General features: G+C 43.5%; 1 protein-coding gene across 1 annotated transcript in view; it reads left to right on the top strand.

The window, feature by feature from the left end:
• The window catches only part of ptprn2 (protein tyrosine phosphatase receptor type N2), a 111,051-nt gene that overhangs the window by 28,978 nt on the left and 58,313 nt on the right, over positions 1 to 23,760 (top strand). Inside the window, exons 9-10 of the mRNA XM_079576065.1 lie at positions 2,817 to 2,903; positions 8,403 to 8,482. Coding sequence (XP_079432191.1) covers positions 2,817 to 2,903; positions 8,403 to 8,482 — 167 coding nt within the window. The remainder of the gene's footprint in view (positions 1 to 2,816; positions 2,904 to 8,402; positions 8,483 to 23,760) is intronic.

Raw genomic sequence — 23,760 nt, 5'->3', positions numbered from 1 at the left:
ATCAAAGATCCCATTGCAGATCTTTTCAGACTTTGATTCTTTGGATTATTTTGAAATAGTATTTCATATTTTCACCTTTGGGTTCTTATGGGTTTCTTTTTCTCTGAGAGCGCTTATTTTAATAATCTGTTGCCATCTTGAGACAGTGAGTCGTGAAATGTGTTGAAAAGGTTTATCAACACCATTGGCATTTGCCAACATGACATTAATGATTAATTGATGTTTTATAGTAAAGTGAATCTTGTAGTCTACGTAGAATATTAACAAAAAATGAGATACTCACTCGTGTGTGAAAAAAAAAAAAAAAAACTATGTTGTTGAATGTTAAACATACCGCCTTGTGTGCAGCTTTAGCTGAACAGTCTTAATGGTGTATCCAATCCACTACTTTAGAATAGGTGCATGCTCTTGGATCTAGGAGATGCAAAATCATCTGCCTCTCTGATTTAGACTCCAGGATGCAACAGCACACGTATTAAAGAAGATACTGATGATATTGTTAGTGTTAAAGATCCACTTCCATATGCGCAGCTTTCTCTCAGTCTGACCTTCCTTTTACTCTGTTTCTTGTACAGTGTAATAGAAACTAATCTACTTGACAACCTCTTGATAATCATTTTAAATATGGTAATCAGTCTAGCAAATGTCATTTTATTTAACAAGGAAAAAAATCTCTCTTTACATTGCATTATTACACTGTATTGCTTGTGTGGTCATGGGCTCAATCATTTTCCAAACATCAATTTCTATACACCGCATGCTGCCTACATCATCAACCTTATGCAAGCCACTCTTATGCACTGAAGTGGTCATTATGGAGACTTTATGGTATGGCTCCATAGCGTGATATTATAGTTCCCTGCTCCACTCCCCGCTTGTCAAACACTTATTGGCACTGCTTCGAAGCAGACTCATTTTACCTCCCTCAATTTTACGCATGCGTCTTTGTTCACTTACTTAAACAGCCTTTAAGAGATTTCTGTCATTCCCTCCCACGTATTTACGCCTTTATGCTTAGGGATACAGTAGTCAGAAATCCTGTTCATGCGCTACACCTGATTACAATACCAGCCATGATAAATCCCTCAGTGTGTGGGTATTACACTGCTGTATTACTGTTTTAATGATGATACTTTGTCAGGAAGGGGAGCCAACTTCTCCCTCTCCATCTTTTTCACCGCAGGCGCACGAAAGATAAGTTCCTATCGACTGCGTGTTCACTCCTGGACCGCTTTCAAAATCCCTTTATGGCGTTATCAAGTCCGGTGTCAGTGGCTTGTCCTTCACCCGTTCAACAGATGTAGCCCATAAAGGTCTGACGGGCACAAATGTTTTACCACCGCACGTATAGCAGCAGCGATTAAGACGTAAACAGTAAACACGATGCGCCGGAGGCAGAGGAGCGGGTCACCTTCTGGGCGCAATCACCTGCTCAGCCCACCTCGAGGACGCCTATAGTTGGCCTACAGAGGCGTGTGCTTCTGCCGCAGCCCTCATGATTGCATGGTTGTTATCCCCAGCTTCTTCGTGCCCCGCAGTGAGGCTACGCAAACCTGCTTATCTGACAGCTCCTGACATTGTGGCGGCAGTAGCGCGGGGGGTGGGTGATTTCTGGGGAATAGCGGGAAGGTTTGTGAGAGGGAGGGGTGGGGGGTTGGATAGAACAGAAAGAGACAGAAAGAGAAACCCAAGGGGAAAGTGCTAGCATCAACAAGCAAGTCACTCCTGCAGCCTCCAAGTTGCTAGAATTACCACAGAGGGATGCAAACGTGTCTGGAATGACTTCAGAGAATCTTTAACTTTCAAAACCTCCTTAAAAAAAGTAAAGAAAACATGAAATCATGCACTGTGCACAAGCATTCTGTGTGTAATTGACAATGACTGGAGTGAATACTTAAGTGCAGTCTGACAAATCATTATTTTCACCATACCAAACTAGAACAGGCAAAGTCTTTTCTCAAGAGCATTTGGCAAAGAAAGATTAGGTCAATGCTGAATTGTATTCTTTTCATATTTGCTGTCTGTGGAGTGGTAACAAATTGGACTCTGCTGCATTGTGCAAAGCCTCATTATGATCCATGACCTTTCGCTGCATGTCACCTTGCCATCACTTGGCCGTGCCACTTGTTCCAGGTTAAGCTGTCAGCCTTAACTTTGTGTATGCCCTTCTCATTTCCGCCATCCAGCGCGTTGGCCTGCAGATTGCCTTTGTTTGGTCTATTTCCTTGGCGATTTACTCTGAGAGAGAGCAGCAGCAGCAGCGGACTGAGCTGAGATGAGGCATGGCTTTATCAGACCACCATTACACTTCACCTCCATTCCATTTGCACCTTATTATTCTCATCTCATCCCGAGGGCGCGTGCACGTCTGTGTGTTTGTGACGGGCTGTTATCATGTGGGACGCACGCGCCGCAGTCAAAGTGAAAGTGTGTGCACCGGAGAAAGAAGGATGAGAGCGGAGGAAGGGAGAGTAAGGTGTGCTCATATGATACAGCCATTACACCTCATGCAGGTTCCATTTGCACCTTATTGTTTGTCTCATTGCTGGAAAAAAGCAGGTGATTTACCAGGCCTGAAGAGGCAGCTGATCCCTTTTCCCTTGGCGCGGAGCTTTGTGCATCTGCCTGTGTTTGTGCACCTCTGTATGTCCATCCAACTTCTGTGTGGACAGTCATTCAGATACGTAGCTTTTGGGTGTGCTCAATGACCCATTTGTGGCTACCAATTGTGGCAGCATCTTCCTGAAAGCGTTTTAACGGATGAATGAGCTCTCATATCAGGTTTGGTTCAAATGTCTGTGTGCTTTCTCCTCCAGCTCGCTGACCACTGAGCAGGGCCTGGACCTGATGGAGCGGCTCGCACAGAGGAAGAACATCCACGCAGCGGACCTCACCCAGCTCTCGTATGTCCACACAAAAAACACAAAGAGATTGTTATATTAGTTTTACCTTTTTGGCTAGGAAAATGGGCAATCTTTTAAACAAATCCCAAATAACAAGCTTTAAGGTTATCTAGGACTTTTACTGTAGTCTTGCTGGCCTGACAGACTGTGGGTGTTTGTTTTCCGACCTTTATGGATGTTTCACTTCGCACAGTGAGAGAAATAGGCCCTAATTACCGCCAGACACATACTGATGTCTCTACTGTATTCAAAACACCGTTGTCACACGACACCTTGTCAAAAAGTCAACAGTCCAACCCTCAAACGGCACAGGGAGACGAGCTGTGCTGATTTAAAAGCGATAAATCAGTGCAAACAGAGAAAGCGGTCCAGCAGGAGGTGCTTTATATATTAATGAGCCGGCGAACTGTCCTTGAACTGGAGTCGGATTGCGTTTGTTGCCGCGGTTGCGCTGTAGCGCTGTGTGTCAGACCATGTAGGCGGCAGAGGAGATGTGTTCGACCGGGATCTGACAAGCCTTTCATGGCGCTCGCGTTGCAGAAGTGAAGCCTGATGCAGTGCAGTGTAGACACAAGCGTCTCCCAGCTCAGATATTAAGTACTGAGAGGGAAACCTGTCAGCCAGCGCTCAGCCGGCAGCACTAAACACACACAGCGACCTCCACGTGAAATTAAACAAGGACATTCTTCTCCCGTTTTAAAGCTCTCCATACAAATGCGGGAAATGTCATCTTGACAGCATGGAGCAAGTTAATCTCGTTATTACACCTGCCATTTTCCATCATTCCCCGTCAGCTCCTCGTGCACCTAATCATTGTTATTATCTTGATGCTGATGATGAATAGCCCGGGACATTATATAACGATGCAATCACTGGCTGGTGTACGAGCTAAAAGCGAAATCAAGCTTCTTCAAAGTCCATGCCGCACCGTATCAGTTGAAGACGCGCTCTTTATACAGGTTGCTCATCCCTAGTACAGAGCACAAAGCGTGAATAGTGAGCGAGAATGTGACGCGCAGTGGATCTGGCTGAGTGGGCGCGGCAGGTGAGTGTCTGAGAGCCTGAAAAGTCTGAGAACTGGAGCTGGGTCAGAGCGGGGCTGCCCCGTTCTAAGAGGAGCTTTGATAGGAGAGCGTCCCGGAAAAGAAGAGCACTGAACTGTGACAACACGCTGCCACAAGGAGTTACATTCTCACGATTATGTTGCAGTAATCAAAGCAAAAATATTCCAGAGAGATCCGAATTGTAGCTGTGCGAGCTTCCTGTGAATATGTGTGTGTTTTTTCTTTTTTCTTCCTCTTTTTTGGCCGGATGACGTAAGTGCTTTACTGAACAGAGACACTAGAGGGAGCGTGACACACACACTGAGAAGCCTATTCATCCTCACACAGGCAGACACATGCCCCCCTCCTCTGCCAATATCCCGCCAAAGCAGTCGTCACCTACAATGGCACGGGGACATAGTGTGAGGTCCTGGAGATCTACTCTGCCTTCCAACTTACAGCTTCTCACTCCGTATTTAAATAGACCTGGAAAGAAAAAGGAAAAAAAAAATCCTGTCATTTCGATTTTGAGACGCACCGGGATCTCTGGCAGAACACCTCCTGCTTGAAGAAAGAGTAGACGGCTGGGGTAAAGATTGTGGAAATATTGACATTTAGGAGAGCAAACCGAGGCGCAGGTGAAGGACGTGAGCATGTGAGTGATCGTGCTCACCAGCGCGTCAGAGCACGCTCGGGCTGCCGCGTCCGCCCGTATTGGCTGGGATATTGCTTGGGGCCCCCGAGCGTGTGTCCGAGGGCTGACTGATGGTGAAGTGGGCGCGGGTCACGGCGCCGTGGCACCGTGATGAATCTGGCCCCTCTGTCGCACAGTCCATCAACAAGTGCACTTCAAATGTACAGGCGCGACACTCATAGGCTCAGGCTGCCACAATACGCTGTCACATAAATCACCCACAGCGCCGTAGGCTTTGAATGCTGTTACGTTTCACTCTGGTTATTTTGAGGAGATGATTGTTTTGAGGTGTGGGGAAAAAAAGTGTCTACAGCAGGGCGTAGACGAGGTAATTGCAGTCAAATCCAAATCGCAAAGACTGCACTTTTTTAGGCAGTGCAAAGCAACACAATTCCCAGTTTCTGTGGAGAGTTTTGTGTCTATTACCAGCTAATTCTGTAGTTCAGACCTCTGCAAACTGAAATGCATGTGATTCTTATATTAGTTTAGCAGTTCATTCTTCTCTCAAATGTTAACGTTCTTGGAGATATGCACCCCAAACTGAATCTTGATTTCAAAGCTGAATCGCAAATCTAATCTGTCTAATATGTTATTTTTCCAAAACCAAGCAGTCCTTGTAGGCCCATGTTGGATGTTTAGTCAGTTTCAGAGTTTAAATTAAAAGTGAACCACATAATAAATGTATTCAGGTGCTTCAGAAAGTTTAGTGAATATACAGCTATTGCAAGGTCAAATCTCTGGACAAAAACGAACACATTCAACGAAAAACCTTGAAAACACTTCATCAAAAGGCGTAGCTGACATACAGAGCATTCACAAACACAGGTTCATCATGAACTAATACAAAGCTTATATTGCTCTAAATATCAATAAATGTTTGCAATCAATCAAAATAGTTTCTCCTGTCCTCCTGTTGCACATTGTAGACTCACTTTGGTAATATTTCATTAGTTAATTATGATCTAATAAAGAACCAGTGCTACCAAAATGGCATAAAACCTATTGTAGATATCATTAACTCCTTGCTTACTAACATTCAGTCATAATTTTTTCTTGTGTTTGTAAATGCTTCATGGGTTTGCCTTATTATAAAACGCTACCAACCTCTATTTTGCTGATATAAAGCATTTAACCGCTTTACAAATGTGCATAATTAGTCATAAATCCATGCAAAAAGAAAAGTTATGTACCTGGATGTGTGAGGATTCCTGTTAGCAATCATTACTTTCATTACTTATGTTTATTGATCACAATCTGGCAACACTTACATTCTGTGATTCCAAACTACACAAATGAGTTCTCCCTCTGACTGAAAGTAAAGCCCATCTTTTAGACTGACAGGTTGAGTGTTTTTTGATGTCGCAGCAAATGTTTACCCAGATTTACGCAACACTTCTGCGCTGATCATTTGTGGATTCCTACCATGTGTTTGTCATCAGCGTTTTCAAATGTAACTAATTTAATTTTGATTTTGAAACTTGAAGCTAAAACGATCTCACCACTGTATGCCAACATTTGGTTACTCGCTGATTGGATCATTGGGGAACTACAATTAGTGCTCAAAGCGAGGTGCCATGTTTGTCCCTGATTGGCCCAGACGGGGTCTTCATCATAACGCGCGTGATTATTCTCTTATTGTCTTCTTTTGACGGTGTTTTGAGAGACGGCCCTCCCTCCAACCATGAAACCACTGGCTGTTTGTTGTTTTGACAGCTTTCAATAGAGATTCCTTTAAAGAATGTCTTTTCAGCGGGGACTCGGAGAGGTCTGAGCACACACATGGCTTCGAGATACACCTTTATTTCCTGACCACTGCTGGGAGTTGGTACAGGCGCCGGGTTGTTAGATTTTATTTCATGGACAACCTGTGGGACCTTAAAACATTTATTCCGCTCCAGGGAGAAAAATGCGTATGTGGCTCTGCTCTGGACAAAAGCAGTAGCGACAGGCAGGACAGCGAGGTTAAAGGAAATACAATGCTTAGCGGACAGCTACATCCTTGTGCAAAATGAACGCTGATTCGTTTGCTTTTGCTTTGAACTATGCGACCTCATTCGAAGTTTCGCGATTAATACTGTTTTTGAGAAGGCTCAAACATTGATTGACTGCACTTGTCATAGTATGATTTTTTTAAATTGGGTTGCACAATATATCGCCATCGGCAAAATAATAGATGACACAATATCCATATCGCTACAAGCCAGAATATTTCACAAAATCACTGAGGTCTTCCATCTGACTCAGGTTTATTCATTTGCTTTATTAACAGCCAAAAACTTAAAAATGTCATGTTTTTTCAAATTTGCTTCCATTTTAGCCTACTCAAAGGAACTAGCCGGAATTTAAAAATGTTAAAGTTATGTATTTTCCACCCCCTACATTCTCCAACAATGTCCTCTTCACAACTGCCGCTAAAAGCCTGCACCGTCACTCAACTACCTCCATCGTCATGCATGAGCTTAAAGCAGTACTAAGTAACTTGTTTACCTTAATAAATCCTTTCCGTAGTCCCTCTGGGGGTAATACAAGTGTTGATAGGATGATTGGGGGGTCTTTCATCTCCCCCTGGTGTCTCTGGCCAGAAAACCATGCTTGCAACTTTCCCTGCACCGGGTCAGAGGCGCAATACACACTAATGGAATCAGGAAGAAGAAGCAAACAGGCTAACGGGCAAAGCTAACTGTGGGCTAGCGCCACTTAAACAGTATTTACAGCCAAGTTTGAGTGAAAAAAAAGTATCTCCATTGTGTAATTGGATGTACAATATCTCTCTCTCCCTTTGTTTTTTCTGTCAGCGAAGTATTTACTCTCAGTCTCAGAGTTAGTTAGTTCTGCTTTAACATAGAGACTGCAGTTACACGTAAGACCTGATGTCGCAAGTAAAAAGTCTTGTTTCGGCGCAATTTGAATCAAAAAACAAATTGCTTAAGATTTTCTTGTAAATATAAATGTACTGTGTTGAAATGGTACTGCAAAAATATCTCAACAATGTTGTTATTGAATATCTTTTCTCATATCTTTATTTGAACTATGGCAGAACATACTTATCCTTGTCCGACAAGTATTTTTGATTAAAACATACACTCACTGAGAACCAATGAAAAGTGTACTCGTGTTGGGCAGTAATGGTCAAAGAGCCTGGCTGTATAAAACGGTCACTTCACTTCACTGATCATGATTGTTAGTTTTATTCAAACAGTTTCGCTAAGCATTCTCAGTATTCAGCTCTACATTACCTTTGAATGGGCAATTTTAACTTTAACTTTCACTTTTAACTTTCAACCTAGCATTTTGCTGACACTGGTCTAAACATATACAATTTGAACAAACAAAAAACATTCACAGAAGAGACCACTGCATAAAGAAGCTGCACAAAGAAGAAGAAGAAAGAAACGGATTGCGGTTTAGGTCAGGTTTGTGATTCATAATGAAACAAAGACTCAGTTCTCAGTGCACACTTTTAAAGGCTTCAAAGCATTAACATTTGAGAGAAGACTAAATTTCAGACAATTACCACACACACACACACACACTTACACACACAGAAGAGTTAGCAGGTTTTCTACATAGAATTTTCGTGGGTTGGTTGTCAGAGGATATTTTACTATAATTGGAGTCTAATTAGCAACCCTATACTGCGTGAAAGCCAGCAGTGTTTCGTAATGTCTGCACAATCAGTCTGAGCGTGAATGAATGATGGCTGGTCAAGTGCAATAAATAAATGAATCATTTTTCATGTTCATGTGTCCGCTGTCTTCGTAGTGTCCTGGGCCCAGCGTTGACCTTCAGAGTCGGCCATAACCCTCAGAACGTGTCCACAGCCGATCTGGTGGAAGTGGCCGGTAAGAGCAGTTTATATCCTCCCTTGTCACCTCACCCATACATTCACTGTGATGCCACGCTGTCAACCACCACCGCGATTCATCACTTTTTTTTCCACCAGCCGCTTGTCCAGTGTTGTCAGGTGGAGATCTGTCAGGCGTAAATGAGAACTCAGATTAGCCTCTCCTCATACTGGAGACAAAACCTCTGTCCCATAGAAGATTATCAAGCCAGTGTGATGACGAATGACTAGCACTTACTGACATGATGCTTGATGATTGGAGTGTTCCACAATGTAATACAATGTAATACTTGTACTACATTGTCTTGTCGTTTGATTTAAGGAAGAACAAATAATATGTGGGGAACTTTTTGTTCACTAAAGATCTCCCTGCAACAACATACGATTAGCTACAGCGGGTTGAAGGATGAACATATATCTGCATTTCCTTCCAAAGGTTTTCAAAAAAGTAATGATCTGTTCTGGGTTGTTATACATATGTTTATCCGAGAAAACGGCAGGGCAGAATGTTTGACCAGTTAATGAGGGGAAACCTTGTTAACCGGGTAAACAACAATTTTCACCCCTTTCCATTGGAGGTGAGCTATACTAGTCAGTGTCGATAAATGCTCTTCAATAGGGTCTTTTATCGCTGTTTTTTTTTCTGCAGCTGTACATCGCGCTCCACATATTGTTATTGTGACAGGCCTAGTTCAAACAGGTCTGCAGAAGCCAATCATTCGGCGTCTCGACGCACGGCCGCATGTATGCACTTGTTTGACGCGGAGAGATGGAGATCTGTCAGGCGCAGAAAGGAGCTTGTCAGTATGCAGTGTCCCCGCTCTTCTGTTCATTGTCTGCTGCGCTGCCTGTTTGTGCCATGGCGGGAGAAGAAAAAAAAAAAAGTGTGTGTGTGGGATGTGTGTCCTTGCTTTGGACGGAAATGACTTTGAGAAGCGCGGCAATACTCCCAACAGTCAATATCATCCAATATCAGCACACTGCAACCAACATGGCGCTGTTGTTATTGGCTCAAATGTGTCATCGCTTCAGGTTCTGTCTTTTTTTTTTTTGGCACTGGCTCGATTCCTATCCGGGAAGTGCTGAACGGTAATGACTGATAGTTTTACACATTTCACATTTAAGTTCATTTTCTATTGACGCTGAATGTGGTTTAATTATTGTCTAGCATCGTCATGGCACACTTTCTTGTCCAGTAACGACCTTGCAGCTGACCTGGAAGGCACTGTAGGTGTGTCAACCTAAAGGGCGGAGCTTGAATAACACCTGTTTACTATGTATACTGTATTTCTTCAGATAATCGGGAAACATGTCATATACATTGAACATGAAATGACACACAATCACCCGCTTAGGACATTGAGATTGAAACGAGCAAAATGTGTCCACAGGCTTTTCTCTGTCATATTAATACCACTTTGACTCCCGTTCTTCATTTGCGCGGGGACGTACCCTGATGAGGTGCCGTGTGGAGGGAGCTAATGACAGGCGTGGACCGGCCGCAAATGTCAGAGCAAATGTTAAGTCAACACCATCACCAGGCTGACCCGCGCTGAAGGCTTAAGAACACAGCCCAGTGCCGTTCCGATTCCCCGCATAGACCGTAGCCTTCAAAAACCTCTCAATGCGACTGGAGAGCAGGCAGGCAAACTCAAGTAAAACACGTCTTAAAGAAAAAAAATGCATTTTTACTTAAGCTAAACTGGAAATAAAGAAGCACTGAGGGGGAGTTTTTGCTGACCTTGTGGTGAGTGCTTGCGTCGTAGTGGTAAACGGAACAAAGAAATGAAGAGGTCCTCTCAAAGGCAACAGATGAAGTGGTTGTAGAAGGTTGAGAAGGAGCAGTAGATGTCAGAAAAATGGCAAGAGGAGAGGAGCTAGATCGTTGTAGAAGTAGCATCAGCAACACATAACTGTAAGTGTGTAAAAGCACAGATTTTACATACATTGTTTCACTTTTGTCACGCACAAACTTTACACATACTACTCTCATTAATTCCGCAAAGCATAGGTCGGACTGTTTTGTATGTATGAGATAGTAAAAGATGCTTGGAAATGGTGAAGTGGTTAAATCCCTCGTCTTAGGAGCAGCGTGGACCCTCTGTGACCTTCCATGAGACCGGGGCGAAGGCTGATCTTTCCCCGCACCCTTCTGTGAAGTGGAGGGAACCTTTTCTTTAGAGATGAATGCTTCAGATTTCCTCCTCATCACATCACCAGCCCCAGCTCCATATCTGCATGACATTATACACAGCACACAATATGTAACAGCATGGTGGTTTCAGGGTGGTTACGAGGCGGCGGGACCCTGAGCGTGGTTTAAGTGGTCGGTGAAAACGGGGCTGACGCTCTCATGCAGCGGCCACCTGGGTAATCCTGGCTGACCTTTGGCCTCTCTGTGACTGTGCATAAATGACATGGCCTCCTAATGAACCCATCAAAACTCTGCGCAGAGTCCTGTTCCCAGGACTCGGCATCTATTACAGCACATAGAGAGTAAAGGGAACGGGCCATACATGTTCAAGAATATGGACTACAGCATACTGCATATTATCAGCCTATTGCATTACCCATTGTCTTCACCACACATAGACATTAGACAACCTTTGGTAATAGTTAGTGATGGGCGAATGAAGCTTTGTAACACTTTGAGGCTTTCCTAGCAAAAATGTGTCGTACGCTTCAAAGTCTCTGAGCTGTTTCATTCTGTTTGAACACTGACCTCTTGAGGACAAACTTTATTATCGTGACTTCTCATAAACAAGACTGAAGCACCAACACAATCATGTGGAAGAGAAGTTTCAAAAAGAAGTGTGGCAAGTGTGTTGATGATCAAATCAATCACAGGCCGATAAATAAGAGTCATTTTCTTTATAACGTGGGTCTGTGCTTCACGGAGCTCCAGTGGGCGGGGCCTCAGTCACCTGCAGCTCTGCTGCTAAAGGCAGGACATAAATGTGCGATTTTTACTTAATCAGAGCTAATATTGGCACTATTTGCTGTAAATGGCGCTCCTTACGTTTCCCTCGCCTGATCAGCTCCACGCCTACTTTTGTATCTGTTCAAAAGCAGGACTTTGTAAAGAATAAGAAAATACAAAATGTATTCTGGCTCACAGCCACTTTCGCCACATGAACGCAGTTAAATGGGAAATGGCTGAAATGCAGCACAGTTATTTATCTATGACTAATGATTTACATCATTATATGGACGAGGAAACATCCGCTGTGTAGCGCCTCGCCACTAAAGGCAGCTCAGTGACCCGCTTTGAGACACGATACGCAACGCACAGAATGAAGCAGTTTTTGAGACAGTCACGTGACCAGATGTTACTGAAGAGGCTCTGACGCAGTGTTTCGAAGGAATCTGCTTCAGGAAGAGCAATACAAGCTCCGGCGAGCTGCGTTTTTTGGCCATCACTAGTAATAGTCCTCCTCTTGTGGCTCTTAAACTGTTTAGTGGACGGTGGCCTGGTAGTCCTCTACATCTGGATTTTTTACACTTTTTTACACACAGACCTGAATTAGTCTTGGTCTAGAACTAGTTCAGTCCTCATTATACAGTAAATGCACATATCTAAAGCTCTTAACAAATAAGAATTTTGTATTTTTGGGGAGAGTGCGTTCTTTGGACCGATTCTTCGATTTCTTCCACTTTATCCGGGGCCGGGTCGCGGAGGCAGCGGAGATACCCAGACTTCCCGATCCACGCACACCTCCTCCAGCTGTTCTAGGGGGACTCCGAGGCGACACCAGGCCAGCTCAGAGACATAGTCCCACCACCGTGTCCTGGGCCTTCCACGAGGCCTCTTCCCAATAGGACATGCCTGGAACACCTCCCGAGGGAGGCAATCAGTAGGCATCCGGAACAGATGCCCGAGCCACCTCAGCTGCTCCTTTCGATGTGAAGGAGCAGCGACTCTACTCCAAGCTCCTCCCGGGTAACTGAGCTCCTCACCCGATCTTGAAGGGTGCGCCCAGCCACCCTGCGAAGGAAACTCATTTCGGCCACTTCTGTCTGCGATCTATCCTTTCTGTCATCACCCAAATCTCATGGCCATAGATGAGGGTGGGAATGTAGATTGATCGGTAAGTTGAGAGCTTTGCCCCCCGACACTCATTGCAATTCTCTTAAAGGATCAGGCCACCATTTTTCCATACTGAGATATGTGGTGACGTTTGAGTTTCACCTTTTGTTAGTGTATTGTGTATTGTATTATTTTTTTAAAACACAGAGATATTTTAATTTCTGAGCATGTTCAAAAAACACTGGGTAAAGTATTGTATAGAAAAGGATAAAGTCAAATTACCCACCATGCAGTGTTCATGCATTTACACTGTAAATCTGGAAGTTGAAACACCCTAGGCCTACTCTACTGTTGGGCAGAGCATTAATGGTGCGCACCCTGTAGAGCACTGTTTGCTGGACAATTGTATGTACTACAGCTTGTTCGCACCTGATGTGGTTTACCTGAAGTGGCTCAGATGTAGCACTTCTGTGGTTTTCCTCGTCAGTGAGCTTTAAAAGAATACACAATATGTCTGGGAGGATGACTGTCCAATAATTAAATGTTGTACAACAAACACATCCACCTCAGAGCGCTCATTGCCATCCAAATATTACTTATATGTGTCTCTGCAATCACCTGAGTCTGTGTGTTGTTAGCCTTGTGTTGCTTGAGAAAAATAGTAAGGTTCTCACATTTAGTTCAGTAGATGCGCTATACGTATGTCAGGTTATTGCTAGTGAATCAAGTGTACACTGCTTTTCAAACATGTTCACAGAGAGCAATTTATCTGACGAGCACGGACGTTGCTGGCATTATCTTAACTGTACCATGTGAAAGAAGTTAATATGGCAGTGCTACATTCTGCTGTCCATCTATCTGCCCATCAGTTCTATTTGATGTGTTCAATGCCCCATTGAAAAGAACAGACAAAGAGACTGGCTTGAAAGGCACGGACAGTATAGAGGAGATTTGATAAGTCATTGAAAAGCATCTTTTGGGCAGCAGGTTCTTAGCGGCTGTGTGCTGAAAGGCCTGCTGGGAGGTCTGACTGTATTAGTGGAGGTAGAGGCTCTTGTGTTCTGCTCAACTGGAAAACCGCAGGACAAAGACCTGCACTGCCTAATCCCTGCTCGGCTGCAAAACAAAAGAGAAAGCTGCTGCTTTATCAAAACTACAAGGCATTCTGGGTGTTGTGTCGGTGTGTGTGTGCCTACATTTGTGAGATTCTTTTTTTGCAGCTGTGTTCATACTGTGCCAAGAAAATGATTTATTCAATATTTGATGAAGTGGCAGCTAAGCTGTAAAAACCAATGCAGAAATGTCTTGTTTAAAACTGTACTTTTTGCCTCTGCGCTTCCTCTCAATCTCTGTGTGATTTCTAAACATGTAAATCACCTTCAGTTGTGGAAATTGGATCTGCCAGAAATGCTTTTGTTGACTGTAGAGCAGCATTTTGTAGATGATGATGGATTTGATCTCTTCCTCTCTCCACTTAACATGCACGCTCTTCTTGGTGAAACATGTTCCAGTGATGTCCTGTCATGTCTTTTCAAATCTTGCTCACTCACTGCTCATTGATATAGATATGTTTTCCCCAATACTCCATCTGGTTTGTGCCATCTCTGTCTACTTTGACCTTGTGCCAGATGTTTTCCATTGGTTAACACAACTTGTTGCGTAGTCATGTGACGGAGCAGTGTTTACCAACTGGAGGATGTCCAGGCCAAGCAGCAGATCTGTGAGTGGGAGAGGTGGGCTGGACCAGGACACTCCTATTGTCTCTGCTGTCATGGCTGGGCGACCCCAAAGCCCCTCTGAGGCCCCAAAGACCCCAGAGGCCCCAGAGGCCAGAGCACAGGCCCCCAGGCCGTGAGAACCAGGCCCTGGTCAATGAGCGCTGGGAGCCTGGGGACCCTCAGAGCAAGTGGCTGGGCCATCTGGAGCACAGAGCAGAGACCCTGACACACTGCTGTCACCCCAGGGAGACGCACCCAGACGTGGACAGGGACATTGTCTGCTCCACTGTTCTGCCTCTGTCTGTGAGCTGCTCGAGTGACAGCCCAAAGACTTCAGACAAGCAGCCGGTGCTGTGAGAAACTTCCATCAAGTGTGAGGTTGACACAAGCAGAACTTCTCAAAAGTCGTGTTTTAGCCTGTGACAGGCCTAGTTTTCAGCAGGCTCCAGAGATGTTCACTTTAGTGTGGGATTCTTTAATTATTATTTTGGATGATCATAAGAAAACATACATTTGTTTTGTTTCTCAGCTTTTCTTTTTATAAACTAGTATTTTTAAATGCATGATGCATTGCTCTTGGCACCATTTTGTCAAATCTCTCTCATCCATGCTGAATCTGCAGTAGTTACTGTTCTAGAGTTCTGTTCTGAGATAGAGCCTGAAAAATTTGGGTGACCTACAATAGCAGGTATTCCTATTTTCGGTTCTTTGCAGCCCTTTGACAATAACATCAAGTCTGTAGGTGTGCTTTGACTCCTGGTGGAAACAGGGCATTCAGTCCACCCACACCTGTCTATTGTTTTGTTGTGAAGGAATTGCCTAAATATAACGCGTATCTTTTGGGTTTGTCTGTGCGCCTGAGTCTTTCTGCATATCTGTCTTCTCTCTCTGTTGGAAGGCCTGCTCTTCGTTCTGATGCGCTGGGAGGCACACACTCACGGAGACGGCCTTAAAGTGAAAACATGAGCACAGTGGCTGCATAATGGTGCTAGCAACTGTTTGAGTGGTGAGTGGTAGTCTTTTCCAGCTGAGCAGATTAGCATAGATCTCCCACGCAGACAGAGTTGACCTTCACTCCAGCAAACACTTGTCAAAATGCCAACGATAATTACCTGCTCTCTTTTGCAAACAGCACAATGCTTTATCCACCTGCATCTCGCGCGTGGCGGTATGTAGCTATAGCTTCCTGTCCTCATTTTATTTGGAGGGCACTGTCTGTTTGCATAGGCGATATTTGCTACGGCAGCATTCACAGAGGTGTTCCTGGAAATTGTGAATTCGCAGATTGACATTTTTTTCTATCTTGTTTGGAATTCATGGCATAGTATATTTGTCATGCTACCTTTTTCTTTTACTACTTGTGAGCACAAATGGCAGAAAACAAGATTAAGTGGACTAGAAGTATCATGTGCACCAGCGGTAGCATTACTTCTTGTAGTGTTCAAAATACCAGAATTGGTGGTGGTGAATGTATTAAGACAAAGATTACTTTTCTACACTTCATATTGTGAGTTCATTTTGACAAATTGACCAAACCCGCTGGAGGTGTTGAGAAATAGTTGAAATTGCATTTTCTACTCCACTTTTCATCGTGTCCGCACCGTGTTCATACCGTCGAAATGAAATTAGCTTTGTTGTTCCTTTCGGATTGTCGGGGTCCCTTGGATTGTCTGGCCTTAACATCTGTATCATTGGGCGTGGAGGTCGGAAAACAAGCCCGATCCCTGTCCGGCCCAACCCCCACCCGCTGCTCCCCTCTCCGCGGGCTCTCTCCTCCTCATCACTGGCTGCCCTCTCTGGTTGAGTGCTTGAATGTGCTCAGTTCGGTGATCAAAGTCTTCCTCGGCCTCTTCTCCTCCATTGCCCCTGGCTCTGGGACTGTGTGTGTGTGTTTGTGTGTGTGTGTGTGTGTGTGTCGACGCGCTACAAGCCCAGTCGCCAAAACCTCTAGTCTCACTATCTTCTCACAGTCAGTAGTATCCTGACAGGCTGCCTTGCATCATCTACCCTTCTGCTACAGGGCACGCATGCATATACATATACACACACACAGGCATTTCTAAAGCACTTGTGATGCTTATTCGCCGTGACACATTTCACTCCTCTGCGTCTTATGTTGATCTCCCAAACCCATTCTGTCTCTAGGTGAAAGTGCAGTTTATTTACTTGTTGTTTGCATGTTGCTGCAGGCAGCGCGATTACCGGAGTCCTATGAGTCACATGATATTTGGGGTTTTTTGTTTTTGTTGGAAACTTTTCACTATAATAATCATGCCTTTTTAATTCCAAGGTCACAGTGTTTTATCCCCACTGAGATTTTTTTTTACAGCTCCTGCCGCAAGGAATGGAAGGAAAAAAAACATCTGAAATAGTCAAAGACACTTATTTAAAGTGTTCAATCAGCGCTTGTGTAAATCATGTCTCCTTGTCCCTGGCCCAGAGAGCGAGCTTTCATCAGCTGCTGACACTTTGTGCCCCCTCACAAAAGCGAGGAAGCGTTCCCGAGCTACGAATGTTTCATCCAATGAGCGAGGCAGTGTCTTCAGCTCCTCTTTATCCTGTTTATCCTTGTCTTCTTCCGCCGCGGTGCCCTTTCTCCATGCTCCCCTGCTCCTGCTGCTACCTCCCCTCTCCCATCAGCATTATCTCTGCACCTTAGTGTTGGGTCAGGGCTCCAGTGCTCCTGTAAACATATTTACTGTGTCAACAGTGCTATTGCACAGCAGCTGAAGACAGTAACAGGTGCCTGTCAACAGACGGACAGATCTCTAGTGCATTAACGGATCTCCGCTGTAGACCAGGATTAGTGTCGCCTGCCATTGTTTGTTTGCTAATTCCATCTCCAAGGTATTTGTGGAAAATAGGCATGAATAATTGAAAGCGATTTCTAGTGGACGAAACGAAGCTATCAGTGAATGGAAGGAGATTAATGAGTAGGGGGTGAAACACAACGCAAATTGGAACAACGGAGCAACCTTTCTCAGACACCCGCAGAGGCCCAACTTCGTAAACACAAATTGAATGAATTACTTGATCCGAAAGAAAGCAATGGAATGAGAGGACCGGACAAAATATGGAAATATGTCTTATGTGAGTGTGTCAAAGCAAGATGCAAAGGCATTATTTGACAAACACAAGCACCTTCGGCTTCAGGTCAACATTTAGAATTGCTAGTAAATCCAGCCGGAGTGATACCTTTCAGTCCATGTGATGAATAGAGGCATCAGGGCTGCGAGAGAAATCGCTATTGATTTGGAATTACAATTGGAATGGCCACAATTCAAGCAATAATGGCTCGACAACATTGTATTCAGGTGATACATTGTTGTGGGTCTGTATATAAAACCTGCTAAACATCGTTTTTTTTCTTTTAAGGTTTGTGAAAGCTCCAATCACAATCACTGCTGATCACATGCTCTTCATGCGCCACTCACATACGGCACTCTGCAGTAATATGCATTTGGGGCTGAGGGTTTGCGACATGCACTGTATAAATATAGACAGTAGGAATAGTGAAGCGTGTGATGAGCTGTTCGAGCAGAAGTAAGCGTTAGCTCTGAGAAGCCCCTCAAGTGTCTCCATTTGTGGCTGCTACGCTAATGATTTGTGCCTGCTTTTTTAGCGCGGGGCAGAGGCCGTAATGAAACTGTTTGTATTGCATATAGAATGATAATGAAGTGTACAGATATGAGAATGATTAGACCGCCGTACACTGTAATTAAAATGCAAAACGCCGTGACAGGTGAATGCTGTGTGCATCACGAGGCCATTAAGGAATCACACCTCCGCTAATTAATATCGCGTTTGCATATTCATACTGAACCATGATGTAATTGACGCGCGCAGGCTGGCAGCACAAACGACTGCTGTGTCTGACCATGGACTTGACCACAATCTCAGCTAGAGTTTAGGGACAGAGCACTTGTTCTACATGGGATGCTAAGGGAGCTCAATCCGATCAATATAGCCTTTTTGAACCAGCGAGGTGTAAGATCAAGATGTGTTTGGAAACATAACTAATCTTTAACCCGCAAGATTCTTAGCGATTTTAGATTGTATAATAGCATACTAGTCGTGTTTCGTCTGTCCCAACACTTTCTTCGTAGCCCTGTCACGATCCTATTCATGTCCAGGTCTGGCCGCCCCCCCATCGGCACTCTTTGTTCCCCCTGAGGTTTTGTCTTTGAAAGCACCACGGCTCTGACCACAGACGTGCAGAATGCCTCCTCTCTCCCGGCTACAGGTTTAAGCACCATGTTGAGCAGAAAATCCAACTTCCTCTCGAGATCTGTTCCCACCCCCTCATATCCCCCCCCCTCCCCCCCCTGCACTCAGCTCCCATCATGCACCGCTCCACGTGAGAGGCCGTGCCCCGATGGCCCTCGTGTCTGGAACAGCAGCTACTTGTACATGTTGTTTGTTAGGTGGCTGTTTGTGCACTCGATGGCTGCGGCTTTATGGAGCGGCACATACAGCCTATGCAAATGCGCTTCCTGCCATCTCCCGTAATGACTCATAAACTGATAAACACACTTTTTTTTCCCCCCCGCTCCCTAAAATCCTCCAGAGTGTCTGTTATTCAAGCATTCGGCGAAAGTAGAAAGGTTATGATGTCAGCCTCGCCTTTAAAGCGATGGATGTAAAGGACAAATTGGCCATCACTAAACGGTGCCAAATTTAAACATAGACCCCAGCCTTCGGAGTCACATCCCCACCCACTCCGGCTCTTTTGAAATTAGCTACCACAAATTAAATGTTAACGTGCAAAAGGCTTGTGAGGAGAGTTTTAGATGTATGTGTGGGACAAAGTGCAACACGGGCTAATGGTTGCAATTAGCAAGTCACGCAGGTTGAAATGATTTGGGCTGTTTGTCCTTTGAAAACCGCAAAATACCCTTTTTCCACGGGGTCTTACTCTGGGTACAACCTGCCCACCCTTTTTAGACGTCTACAAGCAAGCTCTGAAATCCGCGATTGTAGTTACGTCTTCTCTCAGTTGATTCTGGACGTTTAAAATGTGCTCAATGAACTATAAATCTTTCAAACCAATGAAATGCACACAGTAAATATGAGTTGAAATCATATACACATACATTAGTTTTGTCACCAATGTTTTCATGTGGAACTTACAGCCGGTCAAGTGTTACTGCAAACAGTACAAATACAGGAAGAACTGATTTCTGTAAGCCATTTTCTCATTTTATGTGAAGAACTCCTTTAAACTTATTTTGTCGTATTTTGAGTAAAGGACCAAGACATTGCGAACAAACATACGCATATACAGCTAGACAAGGCCATTTTTACCATAACAGAAATAATAGGTTTGAATCCAGGTCACTTTCTTGTTTGGCTCATGCTTTACGTAAGATGTAAACACATTGTTGTTTCTTTTTATCTGCAAAGCCTCTTTTTACCATTAATTCTGTATATATATATATATATATATATGTCGTCTGTAGTCTTTAGATGCGCTGTGGTGATGAACAATATTCTGAAAGAGCTACATTGTGTTTTTTCTGTGGAAATGCCGTTAATGGACTTACAAAAGTGCACGCGCTTATCAAAGAAGCACTCGAACCGCGGAGGGCCTGGCTCTAAAACAAAGCGTCCATGCATTTTCTGTGCGATGCGCCTTCCCCAGGTGTGTTGTTGTGTTTTTGTTTTTGCATCTGTGCTCTCCGCCGCTACCTGAGCTCATAAGCATGTGTTTGAACGGTGCATGTTTTTCCCTCATAATGGTGTAGCTGCTATAAATTGGCCCCTAAATGCAGCATGGTGACGGCGGTTCTGTGTAAGCCACAAGTGTAGAGAAACAAAGAGAGCCAGTCGGCTTCAAAGCGGGTTTGTGACATTTCGGGCTTTCTATCTTCAAAGCCCTATTTGCTTTTGTAGTTCCTCTTTGAGTATAATTATATTTTTTTTCAGAGGGAATACAGTCTGGAACAGTGCAGAGTTTCAGGGGCATTTTGCCGTATACACAAGACGCCGTCTCTTTGGCTGATATCTTATGCTTTTTTGAATGTTATTTTTGAAGTTGCCATGTCTCATCAGTGTTTTTTGTTTCAGTTTTTAGTTACACACAGACTTAATCATATTATGTGGCTTCAGGAAGCTTTTTACAAATGAGTTCAGGACCGTACTTGATCCTGGGATCTTGAAATATAGTTTGGGGCTCTTTGATTGAAATAAAAGATTTGATTTACATGATTTAATTGGAAGCTAGCATTTATTCCATCTGTTATTTTGTTTTTGTTTTGTGTATAATATTTGAAGAGAATATGAGCGATCATTAACGCCTTACTGTGCACCATTCCAGGTTATTTGTTGCCATCCAAGGGCAGCAACTGTCATGCTATCAAAATTAAGCAATTATAAGATTTGTGTGTCGTGTAACGTGTTTAATCCTTGTGTTTGGCTGCTTTTAGTCAAAGTATCGCTGCGACATCTCCATGGAAACGAGCTGGTGGTGTCCCGCTCCCAGCAAAGTTACAGGTCACTGTGACTGAGGAGGGGCGTGTCCGCAAAAAATTCCAGTAAATCCGATTGTTTTTATTGAGACGTTTTTTTTTTTTCATGAATAAAAGCATGAGTGATGAAATCGATGCCCGTGTTAGAGTGAAATGTTACGCCGTGTGCTGTTGACTACTTTTTATTTATTGCCCAGATTTAGTCACCACAAAAATACAATGTTGCCGAAAACAACGACAAGGTATATATCGGTGTATACATCATATATACGGACGGACTGAAGATACAAGCCCACGCTCATTTCCATTCCCTCTTCACACCGTCTTCCCTCTGCTTCGTTCAAGTGGCTCTCTGTAATTCATGTCCAGGTGCAGCACCAGCTTCTGTGGCACGGCGCTTGAAAGGGAAAAAGGCAGATGTTCAATTTTCTCTTCCTTTGTAGCCCCCCTGTCCATATATGGGCGCGAGTTGGGTGCGTGGGCCACTACAGTGCCCTTCTTTACCTGTGATGCGCCTTGTGTTGTTAAGGCGAGCCGTGGCTATGACTAATTGTTGGCTTCTTCCGACTGCCTCGCTGTCGTCGTTCTGGCACACATGGCGAGGCTAATTGAACCTTTATCTCAGCGGGCCACTTTTCTCTTAGCCCTGGTATATTGATTTCAAAATGACAAATGATTTGAGTCTGTTTGTTGTGAGAAAAGACAAAGTAAGAGTTTGGATGAAAAGGTAAATCACAATGTGAATATAAGAGCGGTACCACGCGAGGGCTGCAAGTAATGAGTATCCCCCCACAGTCTTTTTGATCTATAATCAGGTAGCGAAAGTAATGTTAATGATTTTTTTTTTTTATCAGATGAACACTACACTGGCAGATGCTTTGTTGATACATGACCACAGCCACGGTTACAAATTAAATAAGAAATAATCATGTATTGCAGGTTTTCAGTTGTTTTATGCATAAAAAGACCAAAAATCTAAATAATGAATCAGGCCAGGTTTAAACTTATCAGTGACAACGTTTTTTTTCTTTCAGAGGGGATTTTGAAAGTTTTTGAATAAGCTAGTTAAAAGTGATAAAGTCTTTAATAATTAAACATGACCCTGTTTTTTTTGCAGTTGCAGGCTCAAGAAATCAGTCTAGGAAATATTAAGTTCAAGACTGTAGTAACACTTTATAATAATGGTGCATGAATGAAATAATGAATGCATACTTATATGAAACATTCACGCATTACTAAATCATGACTTCTCAGGAACAAACATGATTACATGTTGGTTCATGGATGACTTCATCCCTGAATTAAACGTTGAACTACTATAATGTAGAATATGTACATGAAAATCTTAATAATTCATCATGATCATGAGGATCACATAAGAATACCATGAATTTACTAAAACAGCAATGAAATGATAAAAAAATAATCAACCAATCATGATGATGAGGATCATGCATGACTCATCATCAGGACTCATACGGAAGAATACAAGAACACAAAGTATAACTTTATAGATAAATATCTATAAAAAAAATGTTTACGCCAACCATGAACTTTTCATTTGCTAATCCTTAATATATCATGATTTCATTATGATTGTGTCCCCTCAACTAAAGTGGTGCATTATCCTAAACCGTTTAACCTGTTAAAGACCAACTCTGGAGATCTTATTTTGTTATGCTGTACTTGTAATCGTTTGTCATAAATGTTTTTAAATTGTTTTTTCCACCCAAAAATGCCAATTGAGGAAACAATCCAGAAATCATTGCTTCTTCTTCAGGACTAAGGTGGTCTTTAGCAGGTTAAAGGTTTAGGATAGTGCACCACTTAAGTTGAGGGGACATGATTTGCAAGTAGATTTCCTCCATATGAGTCATGATGTCCATGCATGATCCTCATGATCTTGATTGGTTGGTTATTTTATTGTCGTTTCATTGCTGTTTTAGTGAATTCATGGTATTCTTATTTGATCCTCATGATCATGATGAATGATTAAGATTTGTATTTTACATTCATTTCAGTAGTTAAACGTTTAATTCAGAGATGAAGTCATCCATGAACCTACATGTGATCATGTTTGTTCATGAAATCATGCATTAATTCATTCATAAGTTCATGAAAATCATGCATGAACTCATGTACCATTATTATAAAGTGGTACCAGACTGTAAAACCTGGAGTGGAGATATTGTGGCAATAAAAACAGGACCTACATTTTTATACCGTCTGCACATGCGCACGTACATCGCTGCTGTTTTTTTTTTTTTTGCCCTGCTGTCTCCTAGAAAGGAAATGACCATATTTGGAATACAGCACCATCTCGGTTGCCTTTTCGTGCTACATGTCAATATTTGTGAATAAATACTTGTGGGGAAAATGAAGGAACTCCGCACTGGTGTAGTAATTTCCTGGAAAACATAATAGCAATACTCAATACCACGTCGTTTTACATTCAAACTAAGATGTTAAGGGAGTGAACTTGCTAAAAATCCCAACATATGACCACCGCGTGAAAAATGGATGTTTTCACCTGCCGTGTCTCGCCTTAACTTTCCAACTTCTTTCCTCCATGTTGTGTATGCCGTTTGAAGCATCCTCACTCTATTCCAACTAACGCTTCACACATGCCCACAGCCTTTCCCGATTTACTGCTGCTGCATATGAACCGGCCATGACTTAGTGATGGCCCGTAGCTCCATTAGCACATCGTCAGCTTCTGCACACAGTATACCTGACGTCTTTATCATTCGGAGCCGAGCCCTTACAGAACGTCCTTGTACAACATGTTCTACCCCCCCCGGTCTCCATGGAGAGCAGAAGGGCACAGATGCAGAGCCGTGCCCACACCACAGCTGTGTTTACGGGGGCCGCGGTGGCATGTATGCGTCTTGTCATACAAAACGCATGAGCCCCCCCCGCCCCCCGTCGGCGGCAGAGATGTAGGACCGACTGAACTCTGCAGGTGCATATCTATATTGCAACACGACACCAGCCCAGTAGCGCCCACGATTATTACTTATTTAGGAATCAGACTGTATTTCCACTGTCATTAGGAGATGGAGTA

This window comes from Gobius niger, assembly GCF_951799975.1.
Source record: "Gobius niger genome assembly, chromosome: 18".
In the NCBI taxonomy this organism is placed as follows: Eukaryota; Metazoa; Chordata; class Actinopteri; order Gobiiformes; family Gobiidae; genus Gobius; species Gobius niger.
Note: the sequence above shows the minus strand (reverse complement) of the source record. Positions and strands in the feature narration are given on the sequence as shown.